The sequence below is a fragment of the Pelecanus crispus genome, chromosome 2, assembly GCF_030463565.1.
Source record: "Pelecanus crispus isolate bPelCri1 chromosome 2, bPelCri1.pri, whole genome shotgun sequence".
NCBI classification, from domain to species: domain Eukaryota; kingdom Metazoa; phylum Chordata; class Aves; order Pelecaniformes; family Pelecanidae; genus Pelecanus; species Pelecanus crispus.
This window is the reverse complement of record NC_134644.1, coordinates 27,422,885-27,447,965: the sequence shown is the minus strand read 5'-3', so window position 1 is coordinate 27,447,965 and position 25,081 is coordinate 27,422,885. Positions and strand designations below refer to the sequence as shown.

General features: G+C 41.8%; 1 protein-coding gene across 1 annotated transcript in view; it reads left to right on the top strand.

Moving 5' to 3' along the window:
* Positions 1-2,239: 2,239 nt before the first annotated feature.
* CALCR (calcitonin receptor) overlaps positions 2,240-25,081 on the top strand; it is a 76,005-nt gene continuing 53,163 nt past the window's right edge. Inside the window, exons 1-3 of the mRNA XM_075705917.1 lie at positions 2,240-2,296; positions 12,232-12,385; positions 18,581-18,691. Of these exons, the coding sequence (XP_075562032.1) occupies positions 2,249-2,296; positions 12,232-12,385; positions 18,581-18,691 (313 nt within the window). The 5' untranslated portion in view covers positions 2,240-2,248. The remainder of the gene's footprint in view (positions 2,297-12,231; positions 12,386-18,580; positions 18,692-25,081) is intronic.

Here is a 25,081-nt window from a genome sequence, read left to right as displayed (position 1 = left end):
GAGACAGGAGCAAGAAACATTTTAAACAGCTCTTTCAGTACATAATAACAAATGTTCACAAAATCTCATGAGGGTAAGATTTGCCAGTGGCTACAGCTATAACCCAACATAGTGCTGCAAGCACTCCCAGCATAAAGTACAGGAAAAGTAGATGTATCACAGGTAACTTCAATTGCTATTGGTTTTGCTTATACATTCTAGGTCACAATATTGTGTTGATCTCTGTGCCATTTGTGGAAAGTGATGTGTATTTTAAAACTGTCAACAGTTTGTAAGGCAAAGTCCTTCCTTTGCCTGTTTTTTACCAACTCCCTATAGATGCAGCAGAAGTAACGAGGCTAGCGAGAATAGAGGCACCTACCAGATGGGCTTTACACCACACTACAGAACACTTTACAGTACAGTGTGTAACTGTATGAACACCATAATCGTGCTTGTATGTCTGCTCATTGCACAGCTGACCAAGACCCGTTGTTTATATGCCCATGAATCTTTTCGGCACTTTTGAATGAATGCACACTGCAGTGACTAGTTTGGAGAAGATGCAGACAATTCCAGGCATTTTCTTCTGATCTAGCTGTCCAATTTTTGGCTTCAATTGAGTTGTCTACTATTGCTGATCAAACACAAATATGTGGTGGACAGTGTAATTACATATTATTTCTGTGTCATTTGCCTGTCCCATTACCTCTGGCATACCAGAATGGTTCTGGCAAGGCTCAGACAGTAATAAAGCTACTTCTTATTAGAGGCAAATCCTCTGAAACCTCTTTTCCATCACTTTGTGTTTTACATAATCTCAGTGACCCATGATCAGTGACACATGACTGCAATGCTCCCCTTTGGATCTGCTAGGAGATTACATCCACATGTGCTACATTGAACTGGAAGTGCCACACATTTTGAGATTACATATTTCTGCTTTAGATGAGGACAGTTACAACTGAACTCGTATGTTGCTTCCCCTCTGAAAATGGGTGACCTTCCAGACTCTTTCAAGATGAGAAAAGCTGTTGCAATGCTGTTGAATAGATAAATGTTACATAAGTGATTGTGTTGCTCACTACATGTCAAGTAGACTAAGAATCCAAGTCTGTGTGCCTTTTTCTCATTAAATTTCTGGGTTTCAGATATGTCGGGTGCTCACAGGATTGTTTGCCCAGGTAGAAACACCTCACTCTTTGTTTTTAAACTGTCTGAAAAATAAATGTGTGTGAGTGCTCATTGTCTTACTGTGGCTGAAGGTGATCTGCAGGCATGTTGCTCAGCCCACGCACCACTAGTGGTCCATGAGACATCAGAAGGCACCGTGTCTTGATAAAAGCAGTGTTTCTTACTCTAATGCAGAAGTTCCATTTTTATAAAACTAAAAATGATGTCTTAATGCAAAGAGTTTTGCTTGCTTAAACTCCCACAGCTGTGAAGCAATATGATGATATGTGGTGACCCCTGGATATTTTTCCCAGAAAGGCCAGATGGGTGTTGATTTAGGAAAAAAAAGAAAACCAAAAGCTGCCAATCTAGTTCTCTCCAAGGCTGTGGAGTTGTGTCCATGCTCTGCCTCTCCAGTGCTTTGTGCATCTGAAGCAGTCATTCTCGATGGCCTGAGGGTTACATTCCTGTGTCTATCCACAGACTGGCTGAGCTAGCTGTGTTAGGGAGCGTGTAATCCCACAACGTTGTTCCCAGTTTCTCTCTCTTTTTCTGCCACACTTGCTTGTTCACTTAGCTAGAGGTTACCCAACCTCTGGCTTTCTCTAGCCCCGTAAATATGCCTTTTGAGCTGCTGCTACCCTTATCTGTGAACCAGATCTTTCTGGGGTTTTTAGGTCACTTTTAAAATACCCAGATTCTTCATAGGTCTGCAGCTGTACGTGTAGGTTAGAAGCAACTGAATCAGGACAACTAAGGTAGCCTCAGCTGGCAAAAACACAGAGCGTTACCCAGATCTGCTGCTGACGACATAGTAACATGGAGCTGTACCCCACATCAGCTGAACTCACCCCCTGAGATCCACAGAGGAGACCTCCAGTGAAGTCAAACATGAGCACATGCAAGGCTGGGGGCACATGCACGTGCACACACACACATACACACACACACACAGAGTCTACTTTAAGTCTTAAAAAATGCCTATACATGAAGACAGGGAATTTACCTCAACAAATAAAGTCTAATACTGCTTTTCTGTTGCTGTTTAATTCCCAAAAGGGTCAGCTACAACGTGTCTCTCCAGGAAGAGTCCACAATGAAAAACACAACCCAAAGTTGCTTCTTACTGATCATCCTTCTAATTGTAAGTACAAGAAAACTGAACTGCTCATGACACCTGCCAAATTTAAACTTGTGGTGATGTTCAGAAAAGTAAGGAATACTGAGTTATATTTGTTATACTGCACAGGTGAAGAAATGAATTCTCTTACTGATAAATTTCAGAATAAGGCTAATAAAGTTTCTAAATAAGATATCTCATAAAATTTTGAACTTGAAACCATTGTTTCTTGGTGAGAGAAAACTGCAAATCTGAAGAAGGTAATGCATGTGATTTTTCATTTCTGTGTTTTACAGGCTACAACATATCAGTGACATGGAAACTTATGTGTTTGAGAACTTGCTTAATGTTGTGTGAGACTTAGACTGACAAGTAATTGTGGATTTTCCCTGTTTATAGTTACTCTGCTATTAGGAAAGCAACTGAAATGGAAAATAACAGTATAAAGTTTAGTTATTCAGTTCAAATGTTATTCTCAACTGTTTAACATACATATTACCATTATTTCAATGTATGCAACATGGCTGACTAACTGTCATGTAAGTTGAATGCATTCTCTCATCTCTACTTGTGAAACCTCAAATTATTAGCAATTATCATAAAATTGAAGACATTACAGGTAGTCAGAAATGAGAATACTGCCCAGTGCCTCAGTTACAGAATGGTCAGAATATGTCTGAATGATGCTACTGGGAACAAGTACCTCTCTACCATGGTGTGGTATAACTTGCATGCCAGATGCCACCTTATTCCTCAACAATTTATTTCTGTGTTCCCGAAGACAGCTTTCATTCTTATTCTTCTTAATTGTGTCTTGTTGGTTAGCTCTTCATGCACCTCTGCTTCTCAGCTTCTCTTCCAACACCTGAATGTGGAACATTTGTGTGCTTCTCCCCATCAGCTCCCATCCTTTCTGGATATAAGTTGTAGAAATGGGACTAGAAGACACATTGGGAAACAATAGAGACTGCTCTCCCTGCTTTGTCTGTTGGGTTGTGTCCCTCATCTTCTTCCAGCCTGGCAGAACTTCCCCACAGTGCTGTTTGCCACTTAAATTGATATGGATAAAAAGGAGGGAAGAAAAGTAAAGAACAGTAAGAGAATGATGGCTAGAAGGAGTCAAAAAGAAAACAATGAAAGGAGATCATGGAGAACCCAGGAGAACAGCAAACTTTGGTGAAATGCTGTATTCATAGTTCAAGATTAGGACTCTGAACCAAAGAAGAGCTGGAGAGCAGGAGAAAGAACAGAGGAGAGCTAACACTTTTCTGCTAACTTGGTCTCAAAAGAAATTAGTCCAGAGTTAGTAAATGATTTGAGGAATCATCCCTGTGCTTGGCAAAAGTCTTCTGCCTTGAGGTGTATCAGAGTATTCTGATATTTGTGACCTTTTGTGGCTGTTACACATAACCCTGCAAGGGATGCATGTAGCAATGCTCTGGCTGGGATATCACCCATGGTCAGAGACCTCTCTAACCGAACGGCCTGACAGAGACCAGCTTCGTTCTGGGCTTGAATCCCAGCTGATCTGTATAGCCTAACAGGGGCCTTGGCAAAGAACAGTGATTCTTCCTATAACAAGCCAACGCCAACTGAAGGAACAGTTCTGGATCATTTTTCTTCCCTAGTCAAATGACAGGACAGTAAATATTCTGATAACTAAAATTGTCAACAGCATTTCTGAGTGTTTGAGGTATTCTGACCTACAGCATGAATTTGTAGGTCAGCCCTTGAAGGACTGAGCTGATCCTTGCCGTGTTATCTACAAATCTTTTAAATCTCCCACCCATGGTAGCACATGTGCAACGTTAGTTCTGTGGTCATTCCTGCAGTGCTCCAGGGTTAGGATTCTTTAAGAAACTCTGCAGTGAGATCTCTATCCCCTTCCTTTTAGATATCTGTGCACCAGAGGGGTCTCCAGCTTCTGATCTCGATGGGTAACTTAAGCACATATTTTCTTACATTTTCACAGCTCCAATGTCTATATTCATTCCTTCCCCACTGCAGTGGCCATACTGTGATCTGCTTAGACACCTTCTAGACTAATTTATCTTGCAGTAAGGGAGAAACCATGGTCGTAGAAGTAGACCATGAACAAGCCCTGTTTCCTTGATGTCACTTGCCAGAACACTGCTGTTAGATCACGTATGAAAAATATTTGGCATCAGTCATCTTTCCAAAAATGTCCCCACCTGTAGCTGGTTGAAAACATTCATTTTTTACATTTTATCTGTGCTGTAACAAGGAAGGGTGTCTTTCTTTCTCTTCCAAAAAGACTGTTCCCGTTCTGTTGGTTCTTTTAATCACACCTCGGTTCCCAGAGCTATGAGTCCCTGGAACTTACATATCAACCACTATCTGAGGTTGAGGAAGATATAGTAATCAAAATGATTTGTGACACAGGAGTGATCTCCCATTCCTGTTCTCTACCCACTCCACAAACCATCCTCCAGATCTTTCTTCTTTGATGGCTTTGTTTGCTTACTGTCATCCTCTTGCCTCTGTCCTGCACTCCCAGCTGATGACTGCAAGCTGTTGCAAGGCAACACAGCTTATTGAGGTCCTTGTTTTCTCCTGTGGGCTCCAGGCTATCTGTTTATACCATTTGTCCCACCGTAGGTGTGAGATTCATCCCATATCTCTCCTTGAATATTTTGTCCTAGACCCTAGTTACAAGGTGTCCATAGACCTCCCCGCTCCCCACAGTCTCCAGCCTTTAGACCTGTCACCATGTGGTTTTGGTACCTTCTGAGAGAAACCATCTCTCTTACATATGTCATTTTTTGCGTAGAATAAACAGCACTTTACTCTTCTGTGTACCAGTCCCATAATAACTCGTCTTTGCCAAACAAAACCTGAAGCACCAGTAGCTCCAAAACCTAATTTACAAATAAAACTAACTCCTTACTGTCTTCCTCTTTGATGGCTTCCCTTGCTTTTGGATGCAGAATAATGACAATGTTTGCAGCATCACCAGATAGTCCTCTACAATTCAAAATGAATTCCACTAGAAATTTTAACTGTTCATTATTTCTTAGTTCACTTTATTCCTGATACTGTCTCATTTCTGGTAATTACTGAGAACCACAGAACGTGACTGTGATTTGTTTCCTCAAGTATGTGAGCCCCTGTGCTCTGGAGCAATTAGCTCATCACCTCAGTGCACATTTCTCTCTGCAAGAAAGATGGAACATCAGCACAGTGTGTCCAGGGGCATCAAACTACAGAGAATGAGGAAACAAGCTTGGGTCTCTTTCCCATGTGACCAATCAATTTTTCAGGACATTGAGAAAAGAGAGTTCTGTTTTCTACCTGATTTTGTCAAGTAAGAATTCTCATCTATTGCCTACATATGGTGGTTTGATTTTATCCTGTAAATAAGGATTGATGGAGTAGTTTTTCTCAAATATTCCAATTTTGTTGTCCTGACCCAACCACAAAGTGCTCAAGAAGGAGAAAATGGATGCTGCAGCTGAAGACCACACCATTATTCAATTAGGACCATTAGATCAAGATTGTATTTTAAAATAAATTAATTGTGAGTACAAGTTCATTAGGTCCAAATCAGTCAAATTGTTACCAAGCCTCAGTCACTAAACTATACAGTCTGATACATTGTGTCAGCTCCTGAAAGGCTTGTGAATAATTCCCATTCACAAAACATGGAAAACTAATTATGTGAAAGCCTGAATGTAATTTTTGATAATTGCACAAACTGGAGTGTTTTGGAACACAGTTGCGGTAGGTTCAGGTCTCCAGAAGCCAATTAGTAAAATGTTTGCCACTGTGACGAAGGCACTGCTCGTGGTGTACCCATTTGATCCTCACAGCTGGGAATGCAGCCACGTGCTCCCCTGGGCTCCTGCTACCTGCCCAGCTCAGCGGCTCTCACCATGAGTCTCTAAAACCCATGTCTGTGCAGGCGTCGTAAGCACAAGCCTTTTCCTGCTTAGGCAGCAGCTCTTCCAGCTTCTGATCCAGAGCAGGTCCCAGCCTTTGGTGGGCCAGAAGAGCTGCTGAAGATCTGTCACAGCCTCCTTTGGCATGCTTCGTCAGAGCTTTGCTTGCTGTCTGGCACCACCGGGACCCCAAGGGCTTCTCCAGCCTTGGATGATGAGATCCCACTGGGTCTCATCACCTGATACCACGCCGTAGAAAGCTGTTGTTCTGAAGTGTGCAATTCCCTTTGTAATTGTGGGTTGCTTCAAGCTGTAAGGAAGTGGACTTGCAAGTTCTGGAGTTGTTCTCACACATGGAAAACTCAGGAAAGCAAGCTGCTGATGATTTAAGCTGCTGAAAATTAGTGTGAGAATTTGAGACTCATGCTGCTCATGGTTTCCCAAGAGGGAGAGGAATGCTATATTCTGTTCTAGTTACCCCAGTTTCAGGGGTGATCAGGACTTTTTGTCTCCATCTTTGCTTTTTAAAAGAATAAGAATGTTGCTATGCAGCTGATTGCCCTAAAGAGGCCTCTTGCAAGATGATAATCAGAGCTGCAAGCAAAAATCCACGAAGTATTCTGCAGCCTTCCTTTAAGCCCGCAGTTTGCATCAGGCTACTCTGCTTCCTCGCAAATCTTGCATCAATGGAAAAGAACTGTACAATTCGTAAGTTGCTTTTCATTAGTAGTGCCTTGTCTTCATCTGCTGTGGCTGCTAATCTCATGCTTGTTTAAACAGCTGCCAAAATCTGCAATGTAAGTCCTATGGGATCTCACTGTGAGATAATTTCCAGCCTGCTTCAACAGCAATTGAGTATGGGAAAGTTTTAACATTCAGTGGTTAAGTAAAATATGTCACGTCGAGGTATTTCCCCAAAGAAATTGTCTGCTGTTTCTGAGCACATTTGTGATGGATAAGAAATTATTTTTGTTTACTGAGTACTATGCACTAATGACCTTCCTAAGGCATCAGTCTGTTTCTTCTCTGTCCTAATACTAGCAGCTGTGAAAAGTAGTTGAAATGTAATCGAGGTATGAGAGGGGCTCTGCAACCAGTCTGCAATCATGCTGAGCTCTCACTCAAAGATGTGATGTATTGAAGGACAGGAGTTTAGTGACCCATAAAGTGGTGACTACACATAGCAGTTTTAAAAGAAATGTATGAAATGAATGTTTGAGCTATCAAAATCAATAACAAACAGTTAGAGCATCCAGAATTTGAAGTATATTTTGACTGAGGTCAACAATAAATGTTGCAAAATTATTGAATTTAGTGGAAGGAGGGAAAAAAAAGAGCAAAGAAAGCTACAGATACCTTCTTTTCCTAAATGTCATGTATAGTCAACAGTTAGCATACTTCAAGCTCCTTGATGGTAGAAGAAAAATGTTTGGGGATGCTTGTTCATCATGTCCAATATTTTGTGGGGAAAAAAGAAAAAAGAAGGAATTTTATGCTTGCTTTATCTGGATTCTCTCTTGCAGAAATGGGCACAGTCTTGCACAGGTTAATAGGAGGTGTCTGTCTTACAGAAACCAGGGCACTATTTGTTCATTTTGATACAGTTTAATAATGAAGCCAAATTGCTTTCTCTAGATTCCTTTATTAATTCTAGGTATAAAGTGAACTTCAGCATTCCCGGCAGCCTGCTTTTTCTCCTTGTAATGATAATTCATTTTCTTATAACAGTCATTTGTCACGTGGTGGCTTGGTGGTCGTATGTATGACGTCATTTACTTGGACTTTTAGGAGTGACATCATATGTACGGCTGCTAAACTGCTGCATGGGACATCACTTAAACAGTTTCTTCTGAAGAAATCATACCAATCATTTTCAGGCTATGAACACATCCTGATTATTAAGTTGTGAATTACTTATTTCTCTTTAATAAAGAATATTTATAAATGAATGAGGCATTCCTTTATTGTAATAACATCATTTATATTTCCATCTGAAGTAACCGATGGATGGATGGGAAGGGTTTTTAATGTGCAGTGATGGAGTCTGAACATTCAAAATTTGTTTAATACCATGGATAGTCACCAGGTGAAAATTATTTAATCTTGGCTTTTCTTATGGGGAAAACACATGTTTTAAAACTTAGTTCCGAAAAAAACCTAGGTATAATCATTAAAACGGAGTAGCAGAGGTGATTCCTAATCATTAATTCCATGAGAGCACACACACAGACACACAGAGACTTGTGGGACATTCCCAGCCGCTCCCATTATCATAGAATCATAGAATCATTTAGGTTGGAAAAGACCTTTAAGATCATCCAGTCCAACCATTAACCTAACATTACCAAGTCCACCACTAAACCAATTAAGGGTAGAGTAGCAACCCCACGCCTCCTGGCTTGGTGGCTGGATCATTTATAATGAAAGTAAAAACTAGGAATCATTAAGATTGGAAGGGATCTCTAAGATCATCATTCCAATCATCAACCCAACACCACCATGCCCACTAAACCATGTTCCAAAGTGCCACATCTACCCATTTTTTGAACTCTTCCAGGGATGATGACTTCACCACCTCTCTGGGTAGCCTGTTCCAATGTCCGACTACCCTTTCTGTGAAGAAATTTTTCCTAATATCCAATCTAAACCTCCCCTGGCACAGCTTGAGCCCATTTCCTCTTGTCCTATTAGCATGATACACACTAAGCTTTCCCCCACGTGTAACCATCCCCAAGCTTCTGCTACTTCTGATAAAAGAATAATGACCCAGAGATTTCTTTCTGCCCCATTTGCCCTTTCCTGACCCCTATGGTAAGGAGCACAAGAAAACTTAACCAATAATATCTGACATCACAAACTGTACCAAGATTTTTGTCTGACTGAGCCCCAGGAATATAAGGCTGGATCATCAGCCCACTGAACTGACTTTGAGGAGGTCAGACTTTAGGCTCTGAGCCCCAGAGTGGTGGTGGATGTGTGATTCTCCTATGCACAGTAGAAAACACTAGCATTGCAAACGGAGGTGTGACTGCTCAACCTCCAGCAAGCCGCCAAATTTATTTTTCATTAGTCTGCTGAAATGGTCATCTGATTTTAAGGCAGTAGGAAATATTGTTCAAACTTCCATGGTCAGCTTTTCAAATCTAGGCAAACAGAAATGAGTAATAGCAGTCAAATGGAAGAGTACATTTAAAGGGCATATCACAGATGAACAATACCAATAACACACCTACATATAACCCTTTACTTTGATTTCACACACAAGCTATTCGATTACATCAAAAGTGCGTGGAAGGATTTGTGTGAGACCAACTTTGAAAATCTGAGTCTTTGTGTTTAGTAATAAGAAAAAAAAATCAGATAATTTAAGAGACAGGTATAATCTAATACTGTTATTCTAGTCTTTATCCAAACTTGCTTTAAATTTACTGTAGGCCATTAAGTGATTTCCACTGATGAAGACATTTCCATTGAGCTTTAGTGACACAGTCTCATCCATATTTTTTTTCTTTGAGTGAATCCCTGGCCCGAATGCGGGCAATAGAAATTTTGCTGGCAATTTCAGCTGGGCCATGATTGCCTTGCTCAGAGGCAGTAGAGTGGGCAGTCCTCCTGGTTACATGGTTGAGCAATTGAAATAATTTTGTGCACAATCCAAGATTTTTATCCTATACATATTCAGCTTATATGTTTCTGTACTATGCAATCTTCGGGGAATGGTCTGTCCTTTTAAAAGTGGTGTGTAAAAGAGGATACAAAAAAAGTTAGAATAGGGGAAATATGTTCCGAAGCACTGAACAGTTTCTACAGTTTCTATCTGGGTAGCTGGCATTTGCCAATTATTTCATGTCTGTGTTGTGCTTTATTCTGTACAGATAAAGCAAATGAAACTGCAACAGTATTTATGGCCAACAACACCAGTCTTTCTGGTCTCTGTCAGTGTGGAACAATTTTGGTCTTGTTTGGTCAAACAGATCTGAAGAACAGACCATCTCCTTCCTAGAAGAAAACAAAAATAAAATTAAAATATTATTTCAGGGAAAGGAAAATTGGTGATGTTTTCCAAGCATAATCAGGTGGTTATGCTTTCAAAACGTGTGTTCTCAAACTGGCCCAGAATAACAGAGGGATCATTGAGAACAGAGGCGATACCATGGAAGCCCCTCTAGCTTTCTTTGATGACACAGTTAGTCTTCTCCTGAATGCGAACAGCTTGGAACTGAGGTATTATTCAAAATAAGAAAGAAAAAAAATAAGCATGGAGTATCTATGAGTCGCTTCAGAGAAGTACCGAAGCCTGTGGTGGTAAATGGACATGAAGGGCTAAGACAGACCTGAGGCTGTCTGAAGAACCTTATCTGCAATTTCCTACACTTCTTGCTGGATTTAGGACATTGCTTGTTTGGTTTTTAAATGATCTTCATAGACTCCAGCTACTCCTTTTAATCTTCTCTTAAGTGAGGGATCTGTGATATGTTTGGCTTTGCTTCTGTATTTCCTGTTCTGGCTTTCTAGATGCTTAATTTTTCACTTGGATGGCCAGATGAAATGTTCCAAATGGCTTCACTGTCCAAGTATATCTATATGTGTGTGTATGTATGCATACACATAAAATTTTTATAACATCGTGTCTGCCAGAAAATATCTTCCTTCTTATTCCTCCCATTTTATTTCAGGTACCTATTTAAGTGCAATGAGATAAACTGCCTTCACTCTCCTCCACTCTTCAGACAGTATCTATATACAGTTCAAAATGAAAATGTTAGTAGCAAAAGAGATTAAATTAGGAAAAAATAATTTGGTATATGAGTATAAAAAGATTAAACTGAGGTGGTTTGGTACAGAAGTATCAGGATAAAGTAATGCCTTTTTTTTTCAACTAAGTCAAACATACTGTGGTTTTGCTGTGTATTTTACCAAGATGTAAATGGAAAAGAAAGTAATGTATTAATGAGATACAATTGCTTGTGATGTGCAATAAAAAAAAAGGGAAGCAACAACATAAGCTGATATTTGAACTGTCAAACCTGTCATGTTTTCAGTCTGAACAAGTACAAATGGTTGCTTAAAGACCTGCATACTAATATTTGGTGCTAAAAACATCAAGTCTGTGTGTTTGTGAGGGTCCTAAGTTTTGAAGCAGCCTGTAAATGATTCTGTATGTGTTTGTGATGGCTTTAGTATAGTTTAGTATAGGGAAAAAAGTAGAGGGTCATACAAGGAAATTGCTACAGCAGCATAGCTTTTGCTTGGGGAAGCAGAGGAACTAATTCTTTCCTATCACCTTCCTGCAGAGAAGTGTCCTGATACAGGATTAAGGCAGAACAGAATTAACTAAAGCTCCACACTCTCATTTCCACCCTGGCTGGCTGGCTGGATGGATGGATAGGGAAAAAGGCAGCTGACCTCTCTACTGGAGATTATTGCCTTCCAGAGGCAACAATCTTTCCCTTTGCCCTTTAGGCAGCTCAGAGTGGGAGAAGTCAGAAGATGCCACTTGATCAAAGAGGACTTTGTTATCAAGTCGCAAATTTAGGGTCACTTTGCTTAGGTACTTAACTAGAGCTAAGGCCAGGTAGTGAGGTTTAAACTCTCTGCCCTGTGTTTCTATGACCTTAACATTTGAAGGAGCTCAAAGCAGGTGGCATAAAACATGAAATAATCAGTTTCGAGGCTGTGGTACTAAGGTATTTGGTCTGGGCAGTCTGGAGAGAAATCAGCACAAGTGAGAGGAAATACATGGGTGTAACTGGGACGATACAAAATTTTTTTGCAGATCACTAAACTAAATGGAAAGATTTTGAAGACTTTATCAAGTATTTAATGGTCCTCTCTTTTGCCAAGAAAAAGGGCTTGGTTAAAATCCTGTGTTTATATTGAGGTAAACTAGTAAAAATGGAACATTTACTTTGCAAGCAGTATAAGGCCTATCATAATGCTAAACATATGTGCAAATAAAAGGCCTTTGAAGAACACATAATAGAGATTTCTGATCCTCACTTTTTTATTTTATCCTCCTGGTTTATTCACTTGTACTAACAGTTTTTCCTTTCTGTACAGAGAATGGTTCCAAGTCTTTCTTCTACTGTAAATTATACTGATCCTACATTAGAGCCTGTAGTAACTGAAAATTCAGTCATACGACAGAAGATAATAGATTCGCAGTTCAAATGCTATGAGAGGATGAACAGAGCTCCTCCATATAAGAAAAAAGGTAAAAAAGATTAAAAAATATCTGTCTGTGTATTGCCACGCTTGCTTATATAGCTATAAAGAAAGATTTTCTTCTGTATACTAACCCATAGTCTTCCTTGGGGTGCAGTTTCCTCCCCGTAAGCAGTAGTCAAATTCACACTTACTTAGCATCCTCTTAAGTGCAAAGAAAGAAAAAGACCTGGAACGAGCCCAGGGAATAAGCAGCTCTTCCTTCCTCCCCATGCAGATTGTACCTCCATCATCTACGTTTCTGGCTCAGTGCTTTGCTGCTTGAGTATCTCTTGTTCTTGCTTAGGGAATGGCATTCTCCAGAACCTTGCAGCAAGCTCACACAAAGACCTGGTTGTAAATGGTGACTTATTAAATATAAATGTCATTCTGTTTGCTTCGCTCACTGTTTCGTTTTTCTGTCATTCATGTACTGACTGATAGCTGTCATGCTCTGTACCAACACAGATGTTCCAGGTGTTCTATATTCAGCAGTAACACTAGCAAAAAGAGGTTTATAAAGCACTGAGCACGTATCTTTACTGAACACAAGGCATATATTAAGATTAATAAAAAGGGAAATGACAAATAATAGTGGTGCTACAATGGCACAGTATAAATGAAGCAGCATTTCTGGTTGGCACTGAGCATTCTGGTCACTTTTTCTCACAGGAAATATGGGAGAAGTTATGAAGATGCTAGAGAAAAAATATTGGAGGCATTGTGGGGATTTATGAAGTAAAGAACAGAGATACTAAGGATACAGTTTAAAGAGAAAATATATTAAAAAATTGTGATTAAAAAAACCCAGCCTAATAGATGGGGTGGAGATAATGTGAAATTTTTTGTAATACAAGAACAAAGACATTTCTACAGCTCTTTACCACAAAGATTTTACTGGGGTCTGTAAGAATCAAAGAATAATTAGATGTTAAGACACTCAGGTCTTGATGCAGAGATGTTTTGGAGTGAAAATAGAGGTTCCTATTGCTTCAAATAGGTTTTCATTCAGGGCAATAATAGAGAAAACCCACAAGTATTTAAAAGGGTTATGGGATAGAAAGCATCATGTTTCAGACATAAACAAGCCTTTAGTTGTTGGGCTTGAGGGGGAAATAACTTACCGTCTGCTGAGATTACTCTTTTAGTCTCCAGCTCTATAAATATGTAATTTTTGCATTCATTGATAGTTCTGCTGGATTCACCTTTCTTTTGCACCTTGCTCGTGTAATTAGTTGCAAAGAGCTGAAGTGTTTTCCCAGCATGAGCTACAAATTCATATGTCTCATGACAGATGAATTCCTGGTAGTGTTCTCAAGGGCAGCGTTGTCCCAGGAGGACAGCAGTGGCAGACCTGCAGCCATTGGACACAGCACAGCAGTTCCTAAATTCCTTCAACTGGCAGCTAGATTTAAGTGATGCTGTTGGGAACCATTGTGTTCATAGCAACATGCACTTAATTCATTTATAACCCAGAATGAAGATAATGGGTGACTAAGGAATGATGCCAACACTACTGCAGTTGCGTTTTCAGCTGAATTACAGGATCCTCACCAGCCCTCCAACATTTACACTTCATAAAGGGTTGGAAGTGGACAAGGGTCTAAGTCTCTTGGCTGCAAATTTGAAAGGGAGGATGGGATGAGGTGGGAAATTCCCTTACTGGAAAGGGCAACCGTAGAAGTGTCTCCTGAGAGGAAAAGCCCAACATGTGAGCTGAAGGGGTATACTGGGTATGCATTTTCAGCACAAACAGTAATGGAGTCTTAACACTGAAGTTCCCAGGAAAGCCCAGTGTCTGGTACAACTTTACAGAGCCAGCCAAGATGTGTCTAATTTTTCCCTGGTATCTCTGCAGTCCCTGATGTAGCCTATTTGTAGACTGTTGCAAAGGTAGTATAAATCCTTAGAATCATAGAATCATAGAATTGTTTAGGTTGGAAAAGACCTTTAAGATCATCCAGTCCAACCATCAACCCAACACCACCATGCCCACTAAACCATGTTCCAAAGTGCCACATCTACCTGTTTTTTGAACACTTCCAGGGATGGTGATTCCACCACCTCTCTGGGCAGCCTGTTCCAATGCTTGACTACTCTTACTGTGAAGAATTTTTTCCTAATATCCAATCTAAACCTCCCTTGGTGCAGCTTGAGCCCATTTCCTCTTGTGCTATTGCTAACTACTTGGGAGAAGAGACCAACGCCCACCTCACTACAACCTCCTTTCAGGTAGTTGTAGAGAGTGATAAGGTCTCCCCTCAGCCTCCTCTTCTCTAGGCTAAACAACCCCAGTTCCCTCAGCCACTCCTCATAATACTTGTGCTCCAGACCCTTCACCAGCTTTGTTGCCCTTCTCTGGACACGCTCCAGCACCTCAATGTCTTTCTTGTATTGAGGGGCCCAAAACTGGACACAGTATTCCAGGTGCAGCCTCACCTGCACCGAGTACAGGGGGACAATCACTTCCCTGCTCCTGCTGGCCACATTATTCCTGATACAAGCCAGGATGCTGTTGGCCTTCTTGGCCACCTGGGCACACTGCTGGCTCATGTTCAGCCAGCTGTCAACCAACACCCCCAGGTCTTTTTCCGCTAGGCAGCTTTCCAGCCACTCTTGCCCAAGCCTGTAGTGTTGCATGGGGTTGTTGTGACCGAAGTGCAGGACCTGGCACTTGGCCTTGTTGAACCTCAACCTGTTGGCCTCGGCCCATCAGTCCAGCCTTTCCAGATGCCTCTGCAGGGCCATCCTACCCTCCAGCAGATCAACACTCCTACCCAGTTTGGTGTCATCTGCAAACTTACTGAGGGAGCACTCAATCCCCTCATTCAGTTTGTTGATAAAGATATTAAACAAGCCTGGCCCCAAAACTGAGCCCTGGGGAACACCGCTTGTGACCGGTCGCCAACTGGACTTAACTCCATTCACCACAACTCTCTGGGCTCGGCCACCCAACCAGTTTTTTACCCAGTGAAGAGTATGCCCGTCCAAGCCATGAGCTGCCACCTTCCTTAAGAGAATGCTGTGGGAGACGGTATCAAAGGCTTTACTAAAATCCAGGTAGATGACATCCACACCCTTTCCCTCATCCACTAGGTGGGTCATCATCCACTAGGTCATTGAAAGAGATCAGGCCGGTCAAGCAGGACCTGCCTTTCATGAACCCATGCTGGCTGGGCCTGATCCCCTGGTTGATCTGCACATGCCTAATGAGCATACTCAAGATGAACCGCTCCATAACCTTCCCCGGCACCAAGGTTAGGCTGACAGGCCTGTAGTTCCCGGGATCCTCTTTCCGGTCCTTCTTGTAGATGGGCATCATATTGGCAAGCCTCCAGTCGTCTGGGACCTCCCCTGTTAACCAGGACTGCTGATAGATGATGGAGAGTGGCTTGGCAAGCTCCTCTGTCAGCTTGCTCAATACTCTCGGGTGGATCCCATCCGGCCCCATAGACTTGTGAGTGTCCAGGTGGCATAGCAGGTCATTAACTGCTTCCTCCTGGGTTATGGGGGCTTCATTCTCCTCCCCATCCCTGTCTTCCAGCTCAGGGGGCTGAATACCCTGGGAATAACTGGTCTGGCTATTAAAGACAGAGGCAAAGAAGGCATTAAGCACCTCAGCTTAATCATTGTCACCTCATCCTTGGTGACAATGTTCCGCCCCGCATCCAACAAAGGATGGAGATTCTCCTTGGCTCTCTGTTTGTTGTTAATGTACTTGTAAAAACATTTTTTATTATCTCTTACAACAGTGGCCAGATTGAGTTCTAGCTGGGCTTTTGCCTTTCTAATTTCCTCTCTGCATGACCTAACTAGATCCCTGTACTCTTCCTGAGTTGCCTGCCCCTTCTTCCAAAGGTGGTAAACTCTCCTTTTTTTCCCTGAGTCCCAGCAAAAACTCCCTGTTCAGCCAGGCTGAACCAGTCATCTTCCCCACTGGTTCATCTTAAGGCACATTGGGACAGCCCACTCCTGTGCCTTTAAGACTTCCTTCTTGAAGAACGTCCAGCCTTCCTGGACCCCTTTGCCCTTCAGGACTCTCTCCCATGGGACTTTACCAACCAGTGTCCTGAACAGGCCAAAGTTCTGCCCTCATAATCCTCGGGCTCAAAGCTGATGGCAATGAATTGCAGAGAACTGCATAGTATCTCACTCTCAGCAGCCAGAGAGATGGTATAGTACAGGTGAGCTGTGGCAGCATTACAAGTGGCCATGTGTAATGAACCATGTACACACACTTATCTTGCCTATTTCAAGGTAGAATTGATTACCTTAAATCCCAAAGAAATAACAGAATGAGGAGCTCAGGCACATGGGAACACCTGACCTTTCCTCCAGGACTGTGCAGCACTCCTGCAATCCCTGTCCATCCAAAAATGTAATATTTTTAGCCAGTGATACAACAATATGGTGTTCAACTCTTCTTTTTTTGTTTTATTACTTACACTGCTTTATTTCCTGCAGCACTTAAAAAACATATACGTATGTGTGTGTATATCTATATGTGTGTGTATATATATATTTATAGATATATGTGTGCATATATATCCTGTTACTTACCTTGAAAGACACATTCCACAATGTATAGATCAACATCAGTGGGTTTTTTTCTTTATCAGGCAAGGCAAAGGATTTAAAGCTACAAATTCCTACCAACCGCATTCTGCAGTGTCTTTCAGATACAAGCTCAATTTGCAAACATTTTCTACTCTGTTTTCTTTGGCATTACAAAATGATTCCTAAAAGTCTTTCAGATACATCTCAAAGCTAGAGAAGAACATGAGAATGCCTGAAGGAAAGATAACAAACTGCTGATATGATGGTTGGTTAATTAAGTGAACAAGTAGCATTAGCACATTTAACTTGACAATGGAAAAATAGATGTGCATAAAATCTTAGCTAATGAAGAAAGAATGTTCACAAAAATATGTTTTTTGCTAGACATCTAATCTGGAAAAAAATAATTTGGAAAGTTTTATGCTTTCAATTTTTAATCCACAACTATTTTGACTTAAAAACAGTTATTGGTGCAAATTTGAACAATTCAGATGTCTTTCTACAGCTTTCTTGCTTCAGTAAGAAAGCTTATCTGTGGATAATTTCAAAAGCACCAGAAGTAATTAGCTGCCCATATTTTATGAACTTTCAATGGTTATTAGGTGCCTTCCATATGATTCTTTCAAAAACAATCTACATGGTCATAGCAGTAGTTCTGAAACTCCCTTGGGACCAGAGCAAAAGAGGCAAGATGTATCTTCTCACTGTATTTCCCTTTAACCTGGTGGTCATGATGATAAATACCTTTTCCCCCACACAAACTGATTTTAAATGGACAATAACTAAGAAGTATACAGGTTTTTTTAATGTGTTACTTGAAGAAATCCACAATGAGTCAGGAAATCATGTTACAGCAAGCAGTCTTATAGTGCAGTTTCTGTGGACCATAGTATGTAACATCTCTGTAACACGAATCAAGAATGAGCTGTGTTCTGCCTCCCTAGTGTAGCCATTGTTTCTGGGACTAGGAACAGTCCTTGTAGGGGACACAGCCTCAACAGTGCTACCTTCCCAGAAGGGGTGTGATGAGGACAGGACCACAGCATGCCTACCCAGACAACATCAGCAGGCAGAGTTCACCTGTTAGAAATCGGTCTTGCACATCGCTTCACTGGATCTGTAGTTATCTGAGGGATCTCTAGTGTTGAGCAATGCAACAACCGTACAGGGACCCGTCTCTGCACATGGTTCCTTTAGCTGGGATGTCCCTGCAAGCCCTTCCTACATTTCAAAGACTTGATTTTCAGACCTGCTGAACAGTAGAAGGTGAAATGAAAAGTGGGTGTCTATAAGGTCTTTGGATAACTGGGGCCCCCCCTTACCACTAGGGTACACATTTACAGCCAAGGATGGAAGGAGGAGATCAAGAAAAGGGATTTGTAGGATTAGACCCTACATTCAAAGTTCTGTTCAGCAGGCTTAAAAACATTAACTTTCCAGTAAAATTAACATCACTAACATCAGGTCAGCAAAACCAAGTACCTTGCAGCACCAAAATGCCACTCAAAGTGTAGCAATAACAAGGGGTTTTATTGCAAAAAGAAAACACAATTGTCTGCAGACAGCAGTATTCCTTGGGAGGCTAGAACTGAGCAGGTTCAGGAGTGACTGTGTGTGAAGTGACTACTGCATTCCTTTTAAATTCCAGGTCTGTTCTGCAACCGAACCTGGGATGGCTGGTTGTGCTGGGACGATACGCCTGCTGGAAGAATCACTGCTCAGAATTGTCCAGATTACTTTCCAGATTTTGATCCGACTGGTACAGTATTTCTTTTCTTATCTTTTGAAAAATTCATTCCATTGAGTGGAAGCATTTTTCCAGTAGCATTTTTGCAGCATTGTGAAATCTCAGAGAGTTTGGCAGAAGTTAAAATATATCAAGCTTTTGGGTTGCCTAATTTATATATTTTCATTTGTAAAATATTTTACATGTATTTATACTTATGTAAATATAACCCATAGATTTATGGAACCTAGTTTATGAAAATAATAACTACTTAATTATAATTTCAAAACCTTTTTAGCACCTCATTCTAAGTTTTTATAATGAAGAAAAAATGTTTATGTGCGTGAAATATGTATCGGCATGTTCTTTGTTCAGTTTTTGTTGGAAAATACAATTTTTATGGAAGCAGATGAGCAGAAATAATGTTCTTTCAGTCTCCAAGTTTCAGTTGTTCATTGAATTGTTCATACAAATACTAACAGCCACGCAGACTAAGAGAAGTGATTCAAGAATGTTTAAAAGGACAAATGAAAGGAAAAAATCAAGGACAGAAAATATTGCTAAATAGATTTGAGGAAACATATGTGTTTTAAACTCCACGAAGAGTATTGTTTTGAAGAAAGACACAGTTGTGTGTTCCACACTCAGGACATCTTGTTCATAGGCAGTGCTTGATGCCACAGTGTGCTAAATCAAGCACAGAGTGTACCAATTGTAGTTAAAAACTATAAAACTAAACATTGAGGAGGGAGGGTATATAAATCTAAAAATTTTCAAGAAGGTTAAACCAATATGTATGTGCCCAGCTGGTAAGTAAGGAAACAGACTATTGCATAGCTGTTGTGGTGGGTTGACCTGGGCTGGACGCCAAGTGCCCACCAAGCTGCTCTATCACTCCCCTCCACAGCAGGATGGGGGGCAGAAAATAAGATGGAAAAAAACTAGTTGGTCAAGATAAAGGCAGTTTAAAAAAGCAAAAGCAAAGGCTGCATGTGGAAGCAAAGGAAAACAAAAAATTTTTTCTCTACTTCCCACCAGCAGACAACGTCCAGCCACTTCCCGGGAAGCAGGGCTTCGGTACACATAGTGGTTGCTCCAGAAAATGAATGTTGTAACAACGAATGCCACTCCCTCTCCCTTCCTTCCTCCTCCTTTCTCTTAGCTTTTGTTGCTGAGCATGATGTCATATGGTATGGAATATCCCTTTGGTCGGTTTGGGTCAGCTGTCCTGGCTCTGCTCCCTCCCAAGATCTTGCCCACTCCCAGCCTAGTGGCGAAGAAGAGAATGTTGGTGAGACAGCCTTGATGCTGTGGAGCACTGCTCAGCAGTAGCCAAAACACTGGTGTGTTATCAACACCTTTCCCTGTTCAAGAGGGAGCTTGAGGCTCTGAATCCTGAGGTTCCTAAGCCTTTTCTTAAATGCATGTTAGAGGTGCCTCTTGGATGGGGTCTGTACCTTCCGCTTTGGCCCCCATTTTGTTCATGATATCCTCCCCATGTTGCAACAGCCCCTTTGATAAATATGACAATTTACTACAAGGCTTCTGCTTTCCCTCCTTCCACCGTTTTCATAGAAAAAAAGATTGTAGCGCTAACAGTCCTATTTTGTGTATACTCCATGTGCTATTCAGCTAATACCTGCAAAAGTGGGTGTTGGGCAGCCCTGTGATCTCAGAATTCTCCCCATGACTCGAGGTCCTCATCCCTCAGTGCATGGGGGTGATTACCGAGCCACTCTCCTGCTTGCTCCCAAGCCACCTATTCCCATCTTTTCCACTTGCCCGCTTGTCTCCAGTGACTTCTTCTGAACTAATTACTCCGCTACAACAGCACTCTTCAAAGTAACACTTGAAGCCATCCATGGAGAAGCACCTCACTCCACTTATTAATTCATGCTTATGAGCGCCAAGGTCTTTGGCTCGTACGACTGATTGCAAATTGCTCCTTAATGTACAGATGTGTGCTGCAGACTCTGGCGCACAGTGTGTGCATACTGCGGTAACTTTTTCTGCCATGCTTTAAAACTTGCAGATTTGGGAATTTTTTAGTATTCCTGTTCTCTGTACACAGCTACAGGAGGAAAAGCCTCCCCTAGTAATTAGTTTCCTGCTGTTGTCTCTGCTGTCCTGTTTAGGAACAATACCTGTGGTCTTCTGGACTCAGTATTTTCCGCTGGCACATCTCTCTTCTCCTCACTGGCACCTCTGTCAGCCTCTGCCTGCATCCTGGTCAGTTAACGCTGTTTCCCTGGCTCAGCAGCAGCAGCCCAGCATCTCCTGGTTGAGCCAGAGCCACTTTCCTAGAGTAGCTGTTCAGCCCCCCAGCATGTATTACAGCTGCAGCACCAAACCAGCAGGGAGCCAGCCTTTGCTTTACAGGTGGCTGATTGTCACACTGCGACTTAATAAATTAGGAGGGAGACAAGAAATTATGGGGGTGACTAGAAGTCTTTCAACTGCTAATGGAAGTGGCTGACACTTAGAGGTGGCCTGAAGCACAGGTTCAGCTGTCCTGAGAAATCTGTCAGTTTTTGTGTCACAAGTCTTTATTTCCTTTGGTAACTTATGCCTGTTAAACAAAATACAGCTAGATTTTCAGCTGAGAAACAGCAAATTCATCCTAAAGAACAATGATTTCACAAGATGAAAACTGCACTGCCTGTCTGATTTCCTTCCCATTAAGTCTCCATGATATCAAACCACCTCAGCATGTATTTTAGGTGTGCATGTAACCCCATGGACTTTTGGAATGAGTATGTGCTGCTTTGGGCTGCACTGAGATCTGCAGAACCACTGTGTATCAGCTCACTGATGGCTAAGTTACTTTAGTTTGAGACCGTGTATAGCTTTGAGCCCTGGAATAAAATGATGTCATTCAGCTTTCTTTTTGTGCTTTGATACATCATTCATAACTGGAAAAGTAAAACATTATCTGGCAACATAGGATCGGATCCTCCTCCCACCTGCACCTGTGGGTGCTGTATACCAGCTCTCTATATCTGAATCCCCAACAACATTCAGCATCAATGCTGAGAATAAATTGCTAGAGTATGTTAGGAAGTAAATAAGGTGAAATCATATTCTGGAGAAAAGGACCAAGAAGCAAAATGATGGAGAACACACTCAGTGCTCCATTTATTTTGTGTCCAACAACTTCACAACTAACTACCAGATGTAGTCCCACTTAGTTCACTGAACTTACGTTAGTTCATACTAATGAACTAATCTGTATTCTGAAAAAAGGAAGGACCACTGTGATAATCCAGTCTGTTCAGTTATCTAGGGCTTCCCATGCTTCTTTCCTCACCTGAGGAAGCTCTACCCTGTGTAAGGAAATGAGGACCTTAAAGCTAGCAGACAAGCAGAAATCCCTTTCTACAAGCTGTGACAACTTTGTCCTTTTCAATAAACAACTGTTGCCTCTTGTAGCAATCTCTTTCTCACAATGACCGTCATGCACAATGTGATAAAGCATAAAAACAAATCAATTTGTCTGGAAAACATACCGAGACCTACTGCTTTAACTCCAGTGACAGCAGGAAATTCGTTGCCTCATCCACTCCTGACTGTGCGGCTCTGAGGAAGGCTGAGTTTTATACTCCCCTATTCAGGCACCATGCACAGTTTCTCTTGAATTCTATTTTATATTCATATTTTTCCAAGTTAATCTTTGGTGTAATCCCTTTGAAATGGTTCCAGGTCATGCTGAAATTGCTAGGAATTGAATTTGATAGGAATGTAGTATGTAACTCATGCTGGTAATATTCTTGCTAATAAAATAAAGGGAAATATGTTGTGGATCTAATGGCCTTCCAGCAAGGCAGATTTACTGCGGGCAACAGGAAGAGCAGAGTGTTGCCCTGTGCTGTGCACAGGCTGTTGGGTTTGCGGCAGGGGAGTGTTACGTTACCCACCTCACTCTCCCTGCACGGGGTGTTTGGTCAGGATCAGTTTGGTGCAGTCACATAGCAATGGAGCTGAACGTGCAAGTTGCGCTGTGACAGCCATACCTTTTCATTTCACTTTTACTCCCTTTCTGCTTTGGCGGAGAGCAGTGGTTAAGAGCAGTAGCCACCCCAGGAGGGAGCAAGTCCAGCCCAATTTTGTGGTCCAAGGCTGCATTTAGCAAAACTCTACTCAGTTCTCCACTTTGTTGTGTTTCTGCCTTTGGTTCCATTTTGTAAACCAGTCACAACTCTTCATGTGGCTCCAAGAGCAAAGTTTCTAAAAGTGCAATTTGGAAACAGATCCATGTGTATCCATAAGCAGTTACCTCAGATGATGTTTAATGTGCTGTTACCTCTCACAACTGAGGAACATGGAAGTACAGCCTTGCCATCCTGCCGTGATGCTGACTGGAGGGAGTGAGGTCCCCTTGCTCTGGAGTGTGGATCATGGCAGCGGAGGGTGCAGAGGCACTACGGTGTTTGTATTATCTGCAGGTCTCTTCTTGTGCCCTACTGTGGTCCCTGAATTGCTTTGCCTTTCTTAAAAAATATTTTTTAGAGAAATAAGGATAAATGCTCCATACAGACGAAGGGGGAGCAGAATGAATAGCTCTTGCAGACCCTTCTGGATTTACCAGCTGTGATGCCTATGACCACAAGGGACTGGATTTGAGGGACACAGGCACACCCTTCTCACAGCTGGCAAAATACACAAAGCATTCAGCTGAGTAGGTTGCCAAGCTGACAAGAGCAGTCATTGCAGATGAGAAATCATGGCCTTCCACAAACCAGCGAGGGAGAGAGAGCTTCTGGGTTGCAGCAGCAGCTGCGGTTCCTTCTATCCCCCTGGCTCCTGGCAGGCAGAGAGACCACTTCCTCAGGCATCCCCTAATTCGAGCACCTTCACAGCCGTGGTCTCCCCTCCTGCGTACCTGCTCTGTGATGTGCTCCTTCCCACCCAACACTGTGCCTCCGCAGGGCAACGTGTGGGCAGGGAGCAGCATCCTTGGTAGGCAAGAACCCCAGGGACCTGCTGGAGCACCCTGAGAGGTGCATGGAGGGCTGGGCCTGGGAGACCCCTCCTCTTGCTGCCACAAATGCAAATTTCCTGACTCTGCCTAAAAAAGCCAGCTCTGTGTTTCTGCTGGTCCTGTTTTCCTGTCTTGAAGTGATATCATTTAGACAGTGATAGATAAAACAAACCTGAACTCTTTGTCCAGCTGCTTCTTTTCTTCCTACCCTTATGTGTATTTCTGTCCTGCTTCTTAGCAAGCTTGACAGCTGTATTTTAAAAATCAGTTCTTATCCCCACAGTGCACAATATGACTTTATTATACAGATTCCAGTTCTGCTTACTGAGGCATTCTGATGATAGTGATGACTCTTCAGTTATTAGGACACTGGAACTGAAGTTTCCTAGGGTCTCCATTGTATTACATCAGATGATTTTGGTTTTTGTTTTTGAAAAATTTTCTTCTAGAATATTTTACTGAGGATGTAAGTAAATCAGATGTGCTACATCAGCTATTCCTTCATCTGCAAAACTAAGTACTATGCAGGTCTATCCAAACAATGGCAAAGAATCCGATGTCTGGTATGTGCTGAGCACGCACTGCAACAGAGGAAATCTTTCTACTTCCAGCTTATAACTCAACAATAAATAAAAAAGTGGTGTTGACCCTTTTAACATCTGCTAGCTATAGAGTTGGTCTAATTGTAAAAAACCTGATTGATAGAGCCATCATGTTTATTCCAGAGTTATTGGGTTAAGGTATTTGTTACATATAAATGCCTGAGTTGTTTTTATAAAAATGCGATACATAAAAGCATTATTGGTAGCACAAGCAATGCCACATGCAAAAATATTACTACTGGTTAATCTTTTTAAACACTTCACTACTCCCATGAAACTGCCCTCGTGGACAAGATTTCTTTTATCCAGTTTTCCCAGACAGCTCTTGAAGTGTCTGTCTTTCTAAGCTAATTACAGAGAGCCTGCACAACTGCCTATGAATTGCATAAATCTGAGGTTGCTAAAGTCAGGTGAGATGAATCCCACGCAGTGTCACTGTTCCTCCACTTTAATAAAGTGATGCCCAAGAGGTGCCCTATACAAGCTGACAGGGTACAGACAGAGCCTAAAAAATTAGTGTTTATGTGGTATTTGAATAATCTCGAAGCACACACTTCGCTTTTGCCCTGCTAGTATTGCCTTACCCATCCTTAGAGCTTCCTAGATTCTTCCGGTTAGCATAAAAACCAACACATGCCCAGGTTCATAATGTCACACCTGCTACTGAGGCACTGTAGAATAACTTGCAGCAGAACAGTCGTTGGGTTACAGACTCACAGCTTTATCTCTGTATAAAATCATAGATTTAGAAGAGGTGTTTGACCTGTTTGAGTCACTGGAATGGACAGTAGGGAGGCTTATCCCCCCGTCCCATATTCTGACAATATCACAGCACGAAATCTG